Source organism: Mobula birostris, chromosome 27 (assembly GCF_030028105.1).
Source record: "Mobula birostris isolate sMobBir1 chromosome 27, sMobBir1.hap1, whole genome shotgun sequence".
Classification (NCBI taxonomy): domain Eukaryota; kingdom Metazoa; phylum Chordata; class Chondrichthyes; order Myliobatiformes; family Myliobatidae; genus Mobula; species Mobula birostris.
Window position 1 is genome coordinate 27647824 of NC_092396.1, and position 13572 is coordinate 27661395.

The following is a 13572-nucleotide window of genomic DNA, read 5'->3' on the forward strand; positions in this document are numbered from 1 at the left end:
CTTCACCTTTGAAATCGCCCTCCGCAAATCATACCTGATTTTCTGGTACAGACCTGGGTCGCTAGACTTGAATGTCACAGATCTAGCCTTCAGCAGATGATGTACCTCTTGGTTCATCCATGGCTTTTGATTTAGGAATGTACAGTAAGTCTTTGAAGACGCACACTCATCCACACAGGTTTTAATGAAGGCGGTAACAAATGCAGCATACTCATCCAAGTTCGAAGATGAGTCCCTGAATAGTCCAGTCGACCGATTCAAAGCAGTCCTGTAGGTGCTCCTGTGCTTCCCTTGTCCATACCTTCTAGGTCCTCACTACTGGTGTTGCAGTCTTCGGTCTCTGCCTATACTTAGGGAGTAGAAGTACAGCCAGGTGATCAAACTTCCTGAAATGAGGGCGTGGAATAGCACGGTTGGCATTCTTGATGGTGGTGTAGCAATGGTCCAGTGTGTTGTTTCTTCTGGTATTGCAAGTGATCTGTTGATGGTAATTGCTTAGTGATTTTTTTCAAACTGACCTGGTTAAAATCTCCAAAAACAATGGTGAGGGCATTAGGGTGCGCTATTTCGTGCATATTGATTCCATTGCTTAGATCATCTAAAGCCTGATTGACATCAGCCTGAGGTGGAATGTATACTGCTACCAAAATGACCCTGGGAAACTCTCGTGGTAGGTAAAAAGCCATCACAGCTTCCATTTTTCAATACTCTAGCTGTAGCACGAGCATGATCTCCCTCCCTTATGTTCAGTACTTCGACAATAAAGGGAAGTATTCATAGTGATTTCTTTAACTTTCCTATTGCCAAGGAAATGTTGACATATATTACAGGATCACTGTCTTCCTCTGTCCTTATCAGTATTTTACCATTTACGGGGTAGCTGAATGTCTTGTCTGCTTTCAACTAATGTATTACTTCACATTTGTCTAGATTAAATATAATTTAGAATTTTTCTTCCTATTTTTCCATCTAGTTCACTTTTCGGATAATAGTTTGATATCCAATTAATTATTAACAATTAAACTGGTTCAGAATTATTATTTTAAATTTGGGCCATTTGAGAACTAGGAGCCAGCATAATTTAGCAAGGAACTGATTGTGGCAAAAGGCAATCAATACACAAAATACATGAGAGTTTTGGATGAGATAAAGTTCAAGTGGGTGAGAGGTAAGACAATGGCAAGAAGAACTTGATATTATTGCATTCGGAGCCAGCACGCTCCTTAATTTGGTTCACAATAGCAGATGAGCCAAGACACAGGGAAGAGACTTTAGGAAGGTGGGCTATGCATCTTGCTAAAGGCAAATAGAACAGCACTGTAGCCAATGGCATGCTCTGGGCAAAGGGGCAGAAGTAGTACTAGCAACATTAATCTTTTCCTGCATATGAGCAAAAACATTAAGCATAGAATTCACAGTTATGAATGTCTGATACTGAAAGAAAATGCTCAGGTGTTCAACCCAATTTGTTCTGATGTGCAATCAACACTGTCATTTAGAATACAAAACTGTGGGTCAATAAGGCCAAAGCATTTAAAAACTGTAGATGTCATTGTGTTGTTATACTTCAGTATGGAATCTGCAAGAATACTCAAACAGACTGACAATACTAATTACTTTGATTACAAAAATAACATTTAAAAAAAACACTAAACAGAACGCTAAGACTGAAAGAGCAGAGTATTGTCAGGGTTGAAAAGAGCGAAAAAAATAAGTAAATTGGTAAGCAAGCAAACTCAGTTTGGGTTTAAAATCCTGTAACCTTATAGAAAGAAAGCAAAAGAGATAAATAAATTCACTTTTTGAGGTTGTTGGAAATCCTGCCTGACAGGTATGCATTTTAAAGAAAGATGTGGATGTAATTAGTGCACCTCACTTCCCTTTTAGAGTATTCCAAGGTGTTTTGCAAGCCATGACTCCTGGGTGTAGTCACTGCGGTTACAGGAGAAATACAGCTGCCAATTTGCATACAACACACTCCATTAAAACACGTTTTAACAATAACAAGACATGGTACTTGTTGATTAATACTAAGAAATGAATAACTATTAGTCAAGAGACGAGAGTTAACTACATACTTATTTTTTTTTCAAAATCACAGATTTCAAGTGCCTAAAGAAAAGATAGATTGAATCTCTGTTTAAAGACATGCCTGACAATGCAACAGTCCCTCGGTTCAGCAATGGAGTATAATCTTAGATTTGTGCTCAATCTCTGGAGTGAGATTTTAATCTAGAATTGAAATGCAGCTAAAATTCAGAACAATTTAGAAAATCTAAATACTGCTATCAAGATCGATTAATCCACAGCACAAATTTCATCCATTCATACAAATGAGTAATTCTGAATATTTATTTCTACTGAAGCTTTCTGCAAGATTTATCTCACCACGAGGCTGTTAAAGTTTGTGACATAGTGTATTTACAGTAGTGATGCAATTGATCGCTTATGACACATAACCATTGAGAATTAATGGCGCAAATGTCAGAAAATCGTATGATCTGGCTCAATATAGAAACCGGTATCAGACTTACAATGAATTCTCCCACCAACAGCTGATCGATGGTTTGCCTGATCTCCACCTTCGTTTGCATCTTGAGCTTATTGTATTGTCTTCTAGCAGCTTCTGCCACGCGTAGCTCTAGTTGTGATTGGTAACCAAAGCCTACCAAAATGGATGAAAAATTCCACACAATTTTTCAAAAGCAGAAATCTGTAGGCACCTGAGTCCTAGATCTAGATCCTATACATTTTCCAAAAAGAACTAACTTACTTTTGCAAGTACTGGTTGAGTACCTATAATCCAAAATGCTTGGGGCCAGAAGCATTTTAGATTTTGGAATATATAATAAGATAACTTGGGATCACCATCATTTAAAACTCTGAAATTTACGTGCTACCAGTACACAATCTTTGTCTCACCCTTACTCATCACACATATGAACTTAACAGTAAACATTACATACTATGAATATAATGAAAATGTGTGTGCAGGGTAACAAAAAGCAGCACAGCAGCATCAGGAGAATACTTGATCAGTTGTTGAACAACATACAAACAATGGCAGGCTTTCATTCTCCACCTTTTGATTAAAAGCCATTACACTGTATTTGAATTTTTTTTTAAGGATTGTAGACTTGTTCTGGTGTTAGATTTTCATTAGTGGCTCTTTAAAAAAATTATTGTCATGTCTTTTCTTAAATTTCTGCATCCAGACTGCTGAATATACACAATTACCTACAATTTTAAGTTCCTCATGATAGATCATTGCTTGTTTCATGATCAACATACCATTAAGAAGTACATGTTCACTCTGACGATACATGATTGAGATCTTCATTTTTCACTTTATGCAGTGTTTTTCTATTTTTCATTAACTTCTGTTCAAACTTACGTGAAGTCATTTCTCAGATCTGTCTGCGATGCGCAGAGACCTGTGCATCACCTGGGAACCTTCCCAGCACCCTGTGGAATTTTCGATTTGTGAAGTTATGTCATCACTCAAAAAATTTGGATTTCAGAGGCTTTTGGATTTTGGAATTTCAGATAAGGGGTACTCAACCTGTGTTAATGCTATCCTATGTGACCACACAGTAAGAATTGCTTACATATAAGAATTGCTTACATATAACAAAAGTTGTTAAACATCGCTTAGGATATTCAAATAATACTTGCATTTATAAGGTTTTTTTTAACATGTTTTAAAGACCACAGTAACAGAATACCACAAAAGACACTCCAAGGAAGCAAGGAAAATCAAACAAAGGAAACTTTGATCAAAGAAACTGTTTTTAAGCGGAGTCTTAATCTAAGGAATTTCATGGTGCGGGTTCTGAAGCAATTGAAATGCAGCAAAGACTGAAGTAACTAAGTCCACATTGAAGAGGCTGAGGAGATTACAGTAACAGGAATTTAAAGGGGAGGATGAGGTTGAAGTTTGAAGATGGGTTCAAATTAGATGAACTATAGCTAACAGGCCAGTGAAAACTGGATGAAGGAGGAAACCAAGAGAGTGTTATTAATGAGCTGCAATTAGTAGAGGGTGGAAACTTACAAGAACAGCTCAAATTATTGAAAGAATCAATAACAGTATCAACAGGAATTGGGATGAAGTCAGGGCTGGAGACATTATAGAAGTGAAAATATACAGTATGATTTGTGCATTGAGCAAATATGCAATTGAAAATGATATTCATGCTCAAGTCAGCAAGGCTGTCAAAAGTCTGGTTTAGTCAAAGTGGTTGGTGGGAAGATATAAAATACTGCCAAGTGTAAAGAATTTGTGACTATGACTAATAGTAATGGTTTTGATCTTAGCCACTTTTGCAGAGGAGAAGTTTGTAGCTCAAAACTAAGAATCAGATTACAATCATAAGTGTCTATACAGATGGTGTTGGGAACGGGGAAGAGAGAGAGCTGAATATTAGTACCATACAATGAAATACACATAAAACTCAGTGTTGCCTTTGTGTAAGAGTAGATTAGTGGGAACCATTATAGCTTTGACATCAATCCTGTTGTGCCAACATTTCAGTTGATACTAATGTTCTCCTGCAGGGGTATCCAACCTGGGGTCCATAGACCATGGTATAATAAATGTTGGGAACCCCTGGTCTACTGCAATATTGATGGATACAATAGTATGGATATATGGTAGTTGATCCAGCAGACATTGGTTTGTTACGGACATCTTCACAATCCCTTGCTTGGGAATTACATAATCTAATGGGTGCCAGAGAAGACAGCGTTCCTCTTCAGGTTTCCCATCAGTCAGTACTTAGTAGTTCTTTAAAATGGCCAACTTCTGCCTGTTGCATCTCATAGCAAGTGAACATCAGTGTCAAGGTGCTCCAGCTCCTGAATTATGAAATTCGACAGGCAAATGTTAGATTCTTTGTTGATGGAATGGTTCACAAGGCATCTAGCACGAGTTATGCGTGGGCTTAAGCAAAATAGCTTTTGTCCATTACCCTTCCTAAGTAAATTTATTATCAAAGTACCTTGAGAATTATTTTCTTACAGGAAAATGAAAAAATACAATAGAATTTGTGGAAAAACTATAAATAAATAAAGTTTGACAAACAACTAATGCACAAAAGACCATTTGTGCAATACTGAAAACATGAGTTGCAGAGTCCTTGAAAGTGAATCTGCAGGTTGTGGATTCGAAGTCGTGGTGGGTGAAGTTATCCACAACAATTCAGGGCCATGATAATTTTAGGGTAATAACTGGTCCTAAACCTGGTGGCGTGTGACTTTAGACTCCTGTACCTCCTACTTGATGGTAATAGCGAGAAAAGAAAATGGTGGGGGTCCTTGATGCTGCTTTCTTGTGGCAGCACTCCTTGTAAATGCACTCAGTGGTAGGTGGGCTTTGTGTATGACGGACTAGGCTGTACCACTTCCTGTAGATTTTTCCATTCCTGGTAATTGGTATTTCCATACCAGGCTGTGATGCAATCAGTTAGGATACCACTGTACACCTATAGAAGCTAGTCAAAGTTTTAAGTGACATACTGAATCGAAGCAAATTTCAAAGAAAGTAGTGGTGCTGCTATGCCTTCTTTCAGAGGGCAGTTAAGTGCTGCTCAGGACAGATCACCTGATAATAATGATGCCAAGTTACTGACCCTCTCTATCTGCGATCCCTAATGTGGACTGACTCATAGACCTTTGGCTTCTTCTTCCTGTAGTCAATAATCAGCTCTTGTTTTGCTGAAGTTGAGTGACAGAATGTTGTTATAGCAACATTCAACCAGAGTTTCAATCTCTCTCCATTATGCAGATTCATCACCACCTTTGATTCAGCCAATGGTTCCATCTGTATTTTGGCCCATAATCCTGAAGTACACTTTAACTTAACCTCCACTGGCTAATGAATGATTACTTTTAAATTTACTTTTCTACGAACCTGAGGTATGCACTTTGCCCTTGTAGAAAAAATCAGCAACTTTCTTGATCACTAAAGGGTTATAGATGATGTTGAGGGGTCGAGTGCTGACTTCCAATCTTCTCTCATAGTTACTGCATACTGGATTTTTCTCATAGATCATTTCAAATACTGGTGGCAACTTACATGGAGAATAAAAAGCTGTGAAGTACAATAAACAAAATTAGATTAATTAAAAATGTATTTTCTGGTAATATGTCACTCATAATTTTCCTCTAGCATCAGTGCTTTCTCATCATTGAATATGAGTATATGTCCTTACTGAATAGCAAGATACAAAATTCTGAAGGAAAGAAAAGAATCTGCAAAAGCAGACATCTGGAACAAAATACAGAATGCTGCAAGTCAGTGGATCAAGTAGCATCAACAGAGGCAAAAGGTTTAAGTCAAAGTTTGGGTGGAGACTCTGTATCAGAATTGAGAGGGAAAAGGATAGGCAGATTAAAGCAGTATGGGGAAAGGGTAGGACAGAGACTGGAAACCACATGGGGAAGGGACAATGGGAAGATGAAAACAGGTGGAGGGGCATGTGTTAACTGAAATTGGATGGGTCAATGCTCATACCATTGCTTTCGAGTTACCAAAATAGAATACAAGATATTGTCCCTTCAGTTTATAAGACCATAAGAAATAGGAAGCAGAAACAAGCCACTTGGCCCATTGAGTTTGCTCTGCCATTTCATCATGGCTGTTTCATTATCCCCCTCAACCCCATTCTCCTGCCTTCTCCCCATAATCTTTTGACGCCCTGCCTAATCAAGAATCTATCAACCTCCATTTTAAATATACCCAATGACTTGTTCCCACAGCTGTCCATGGCAACAAATTCCACAGATTCACAACACCCTGGCTAAATAAAAATCCTCATCTGTCCTAAACTGATGTCCCTCAATTCTGAGGCTGTATCCTCTGGTCCTAGACTCCCAACGATAGGAAGCATCTGCTCCACATCCACTCTATCTAGGTCTTTCAATATTCGATAGGTGTCAATGAGACTCTCCCTCATTCTTCTAAACTCCAGTGAGAACAGGCCCAGAGCTATCAAACAGTCCTCATATGTTAACCCTTTCACTCCTGGAATCATTCTTGTGAACCTCCTCTGGACTGTCCCCAGTGCCAGCACATCTTTTCTTAGATAAAGGACCCAGAACTGCTCACAATACTGCAGGTATGGTCTGACAAATCCTTATAAAGTCTCAGCATCACATTCTTGCTCTTATATTCAAATCCTCTCTAAATGAATGCTAACATTGCATTTGCCTTCCTTGCCACTAATTCTACCTGCAAGTTAACCTTGAGGAAATCATGCATTAGTACTTCCAAGTCCCTTTGCATTTCTGATTTTTGAATTTTCTCCCCATTCAGAAAATAGTGTACGCATTTATTCCATCTGTCAAAGTGCATGACCATACCCTTCCCCACACTATATTCCACCTGTCACTTCTTTGCCCATCTCACAATCTGTCCAAATCCTTCTGCAGGGTTCCTGCTTCCTCAACACTACCTGCCCCCTCCACCTATCTTTGTATCCTCTGCAAACCTGGCCACAAAGCCTTCAATCCTGTCATCCAAATTACTGACATATAATATCAACGAAGCAATACCAAACCCTGCGGAAAACCAATAGTCACCGACAGCCAAATAGAACAGACCCCCTTTATTCCAAATCTTTGCTCCTGCCAGTCAGCCAACCTTCTATCTATGCTCGTATCTTTCCTGGAATATCAGGAGCTCTTATCTTGTGAAGCAACCTGAAGTACAGACCTTATAAGAGGGCTACTGAAAATGCAAGTAAACAATATCCTATGACTTCCTTTGCCTTAAGCTGCCTAATGAAATATGGTTCATTACACAACACCCAATCCAGAATTGCCTTTACTCTAGCGGGTTCTAAAAAACCATCTCAGAGGCATTCTACAAATTCCCTTTCTTGGTTTTCCCAATCTACCTGCATTTTGAAACCCCCCATGACTATTATAATGTTGTTCTTATTACATACCTTTTCATTTTCCATTCTAATTTATATCCACATCTTGGCTATTGTTTGGGGGCCAGAATATAACTAACATCCATCAGGGTCTTTTTACCCTTACAGTTTCTACCCACAGGGATTCTACATCTTCTGATCCTATGTCACCTCTTTCTAAGGACCTGATTTCATTTTTTAACCAACAAAGGCACCCCACCCTCTCTGCCTACCCTTTTGGTACAAAGTGTATCCTTGGATAGTAAGCCTCCAAACTATGATCTTCTTTCAGCCATACGTCATACGCCATCCCACGTCATACCTACCAATCTCTAACTGTGACACAAGATCATCTACCTTACTCCATATATGGCGTGCATTCCAATATAACACCTTTAGTCCTGTATTCATCACTCTTTTCGATTTTGCCCCTGTGTTAACTTCAACTCATTCCACTGACTGCAATTTTGCCCTATTATCTGCCTGTCCTTCCTCACAGTCTCACTACACTTGTATACCATTTGCTCCATCTTCAGCCTAACATTCTGGTTCCCATCCCTCTGCCAAATTAGTTTAAACCCTCCCGTACAGCTTTAACAAACCTGCACACAAGGATATTGGTCCCTTTGGTTTCAGGTGTAATCCATCCTTTTTCTACAGGTCATACCAGAAGAGATCCCCATGATCCAGAAATCTGAAACCATACCCCCTGTATCACTTCCTCAGCCACTCATTCTTCTGTACTATCATCCTATTCCTGCTCTGATTAGCACATAGTACCAGCAATAACACAGTATTTACTACCTTGGAGGTCCTGGTCTTCATCCTCTTCCTCAACCTCCTACACTCACTGTGCAAAATCTCCTCCCCCTTTCTAACTGTCATTGGTACCAATGTGCATCATGACTTCTGGCTGCTCATCCTCCCTCTGAAGAATCTACTGCAGCTGGTCTGAGATATACTGGACCTAGCACCTGGGAGGCAACACACTTCCCTGGCTTCTCTTTAATGGCTACAGAATCTGCTGTAGGTCTCCTTTTACTATCATTCTGCCTGATTTTTCCCTTCCCTGCTGAGCTCAGAGCCAGCCACAGTGCCACTACCTGACTGTACCCTTCCCTGCTGAGCTCAGAGCCAGCCCCAGTGCCACTACCTGACTTTTCCCTCCCCTGCTGAGCTCACAGCCAGCCCCAGTGCCACTACCTGACTTTTCCCTCCCCTGCTGAGCTCAGAGCCAGCCCCAGTGCCACTACCTGACTTTTCCCTCCCCTGCTGAGCTCACAGCCAGCCCCAGTGCCACTACCTGACTTTTCCCTCCCCTGCTGAGCTCAGAGCCAGCCCCAGTGCCACTACCTGACTTTTCCCTTCCCTGTTGAGCTCAGAGCCAGCCACAGTGCCACTACCTGGCTGCTGCTGTGCCCCGGTCCTCCACACCCCCAACAGTATCCAAAGGGGTATACTTGCTGCTGAGGGATGGCCAAGGGGAGCCCTGAATTAACTGCTTATTCCCCTTACTTCTCCTGGTGGTCACCCATCTACAATCTGAAGTCTGCACTCTGAATGTGACCACTTCAATAAAAGTCTCATCAATAACGTTTCCAGCCTCCCAGATGGTCCTATGTACATCCAGCTCCAGTTCCTTGACCATGTCAGCCAGGAGCTGAAGCTTTGTACACTTCCTGAAGATGCAGTCATCAAGGAGACCATAAGGTACCCTGAAATCTCACAGGAGGGGCATTCCACTGCCTGAGCTACCATCCTGCCTACAATTTTTATACCTCTAATTTCTCAAGCTTATGTTCCAGCCTGTGCCTGCTCTCACCCAGGCCTGACCACTCTAACACTGGCCTGCTCTGCTTACACTTCGCTTCTTTTTATTGGCCCCTGCCGAATGCCTAAAAACTCTCGATGATTGCAGCCCACCAAAAAGTCCCGAAAGGTCCCAAGCTCTTTTTCAACCTTACACTGCCTCGCCAACAAATGACTTATCACAATGATTGTAGCCTACCATTTGGCTTCTCCATAACAATGGAGAAAGCCAATGACCAATTGATTGGTGTAGGAAGGAAAGGAAAACTGACATGTTACTAGAAGCTCAAGAAAGCTATTGTGGACAGAACAAAGGTGCTCTGCAAAATGGTTGCCTAGCCTATGCTTAGTATCCCCAATATACACAAGGCTGCCCCATGAGCAGTAGATGCATTCTGCAGAAGTTGAAGAGGGTGCAGGTGCTCTGCTACCTCATCTGAAGAGCTGTTTAGGTCACCAAATATATTAAACACATACACATTGGAAGTACAAGTGATCCCCTACATCCCAATAACTGCAATAACCTCACTATTCTCAATATTCAAATATTTCCTTGCTTATAGATCAATGAGGATTCCCAATACATCATCCATAAATAAAAATAATTCATTAAATACTTATGAATTTTGGTTTTAAATTAATTTACGTTTCAATCAAAACTATATAACAATTTTTTTCTGATTTTCTCCTTTAATGACACACTCCTGGAAATCATGATGCAAATAATATTACGTAGAACCCTCACTGTACAAGACACAAAGGCTGTTCCTAATGCTTGGTCCTTGACTATTAAATTGCTTTTATCTGTGATTTTCAGTATTAAAAGGAACACTGAAGTATACTGCCTTACCTGGATGAAGATTGGCTTTTTCAGACAAGGTGGAGTGCATACCTAATGTCTGTGATAAGCTCGCAGCGTCTTTTTCCTGTTAATGTACATAGGAGGCACAATGTCAATGTTGCTCTCTCAACTATAATTATCCAATAGTAACCACAGAAGAAGTCTAAATCAAGTTAATTATGCCACACAGGCAAGCATCACTTTTCTCTCTTAAAAGAAATGCCCAAGCAGATAGTTAGAAATCCCTCAAATTATCTATAAATAAAGAACCAAATAAAAGGCAAATTTTAAATTATGTTGGAAAAGTTGACCCAAAACAGTTCTTCATATTATATTGTCTGACTCAATTGCAGTCCCTGGAACTAAAGGCATCACGCTCATACCCAATGGAAGCAATTGTGATACAAGGAGGAAATGTCTAATTCCTTTGTACATACGTGTAATGACACCAAAGTTTATGGGATATCTTAAACATTTTAAAATTTAATGTGGGTCAATCAGAAGATCATTTTCCTATACGCAGGTCTTCTCTGATGCCTTTCACATCCTCTCAAAGGACTTCAATCAGGCTAACTTGAAGAAACCTCAACCCACCTACCACCAGCACATCACCTACAGCACCAGAGGACCCAACACACTCTACCAAAGCTACACCCCCATCAAGAATGTCAACCATTCCATCCCTTGACCACATTTTAGGAATTCTGACAATCTAGCTGTCCTCCTCTTACTTGCATATTGACTACAGCTCTGCATTCAACCCTATCATTCCCTTGAAACTCATTACTAACTCAAGACATAGGCCTTGGTAGCTCCCTGTGCAAATGGATCCTTGATTTCCTCACGGACATTTCCCAGTTAGTATGGAGTAGTAACAACATCTCAACACTCACCATTAGCACACGTGCACCCCTGCTCTATTCACTTTATATTTATGAGTGTGTGGCTAAGCACAGCTCCACTAACGTATTTAAGTGTGACGACAACACCACTATTGTTGGCCAAATCAAAGGTGGTGACAATACAGCATATAGGAGGGGGATTGAAAATTTGATTTAAGTGGTGCCTCAACAACAACCTCTCCCTCAATGTTAGCAAAACCAAAGAGATGATTATCGACTACAGACAGAAGAACTTTACAACTTGTGTTCTCAGCATTTTTTTTGCAGTTGGTCAGCCTTTATGTAGAGTTTTCATAAAATTCTATTGTACATATTTCCTGTATATACCTACAAGAAAATGAATCATATACATAGTATATCGAGACATATACGTACTTTGATAATAAATTTACTTTGAACTTTGATGTAAACAACAAAGACTCGCATGTATATAGTGACTTTAATACTAAACTTACAGTTTTTCACCAGATGATGATTGAAAACCAGAAATCCAAGGAGATACATTTCTTGTCTCAGACACCATTACAAAATTAGGTTTGAGGTGGCTTGAGTGCAAGCAGAATTATGGTAGTTTTTAAAAATGTTCTTCATGATATCCCAAGGTTATATCACCAACAGGAGGGAGGAAAAACTCCACACTACTCAAACTAAATTAGTCAGTATTTTAGAAACTGTATACCACACACTACAAATTCTGCTGGCCGATGGCTCCCCTTGGAGGCTGGTAGCAAATAGATTTACTAAGTAATGGGCTGAACAAAGTTTTACAATTCCTCTTTCTTGTACACACACCTCAACAAGCATTAAAATGTTATCACATGATAAATCTGAACTAAAAAAAGAACCAATTACATGGTTATGATTTGACCTATATAAAAACACTTTCCCCCCCAAGATGAGCTATAATGCAGTGACACCTACTGGTTTGGGTGAAACTAGGACAGGGAATAAGGAACCCTGTGTTGCCAAGTCTCGCAGGAACAAGCCTCCCAGCTGGATAGAGAACAAGGAAGATTCTGTGCGAGGTGAGGACTCCACACCAATTTTTACTCCTGAAGAAAATACAGAAAAATGAGGCAATTGTTTATATGCCTTCTCTATATGATAAAAATATTTTACAGTAGTGGTATACAGAATAAGGCCCAGAGTACTGTCTGGCTTGTCTCAGTAATCAGCAAGGTGCCCAATATCACCACTTCCATACTGTCTGTAACTTCAATACCTGCTAGAAGAGCAAGGTCCTAATATTGCTATCACTTACTAGAAATAACCTTCTCGCAGGCAAAGGTCAACTCTAAATTCACTTGTCAGGCACCAAAACCGACTCCTGCAAGGCCCTAAAGAACTTTGAACACCTGTGAAGCCATGTCTCAGGCTGAATCAGCTCTCAAAATCATCCAAAGACTTTGTATGTCTTCACTGTCACTGGCATCCACAAACATTTAAGGATAATCATAAGTTATAAATATCAAACATATGAAAACAAGAATTTTGAAGTATAGTAACAGATTCAAAGACTGAAAACTCTACAAATTGTTTAAAAAGTACAATTCTTAACTTATTAAAATGTGAATGACCTGAGACTTACCAGGATTAAATCTGCCCACGTTTCCCAACATAAATGCTGGGAAACAGCAGACAATTGATACTTTGCTGCACAACTCCATAAGAGTTCAACATCACAGTAAATTTGGAATCATGGTGTAGGGACTTCACAGGAAGCATGAGCTTTATTTATTTGATAATCTCATCCTTAACACAAGTTGTGCACTACGGTTTTGCACCATTCTTTTTATTCACTTTCAGAACCACGAACAGTTCCTGCAGCACCCCATATATGATCTATTTCTTTTCTTTCCCTGCTTTCTTTAGAGTTAATCGTATTTGCTTTATTTTTCTATTACAGCTGAAAATTGTTGAAGGCTAAAAATTGTCTTTAGATGGAAAGTGAAGTGCTAACACTAATGAGAAATGAAGAAAGTTGCAGTTTAAATAACCAAATCATAGGCTTGTCACAATGGAGACAGCCAACACCAAGAGACTTCCTTTTAGCTTCTTATGTCTCTAGTTAAGTGGCATTTAGCATATCTAGTCACAACTCATC

General features: G+C 39.7%; 1 protein-coding gene across 2 annotated transcripts in view; it reads right to left on the reverse strand.

The window, feature by feature from the left end:
* The window catches only part of vps13d (vacuolar protein sorting 13 homolog D), a 316116-nt gene that overhangs the window by 250017 nt on the left and 52527 nt on the right, over window positions 1–13572 (reverse strand). For both annotated transcript variants that reach the window (XM_072245256.1, XM_072245254.1), the window contains exons 13-16: window positions 12390–12520; window positions 10576–10651; window positions 5912–6091; window positions 2535–2665 (exon numbers count right to left, since the gene is read on the reverse strand). In XM_072245256.1, coding sequence (XP_072101357.1) covers window positions 2535–2665; window positions 5912–6091; window positions 10576–10651; window positions 12390–12520 — 518 coding nt within the window. The remainder of the gene's footprint in view (window positions 1–2534; window positions 2666–5911; window positions 6092–10575; window positions 10652–12389; window positions 12521–13572) is intronic.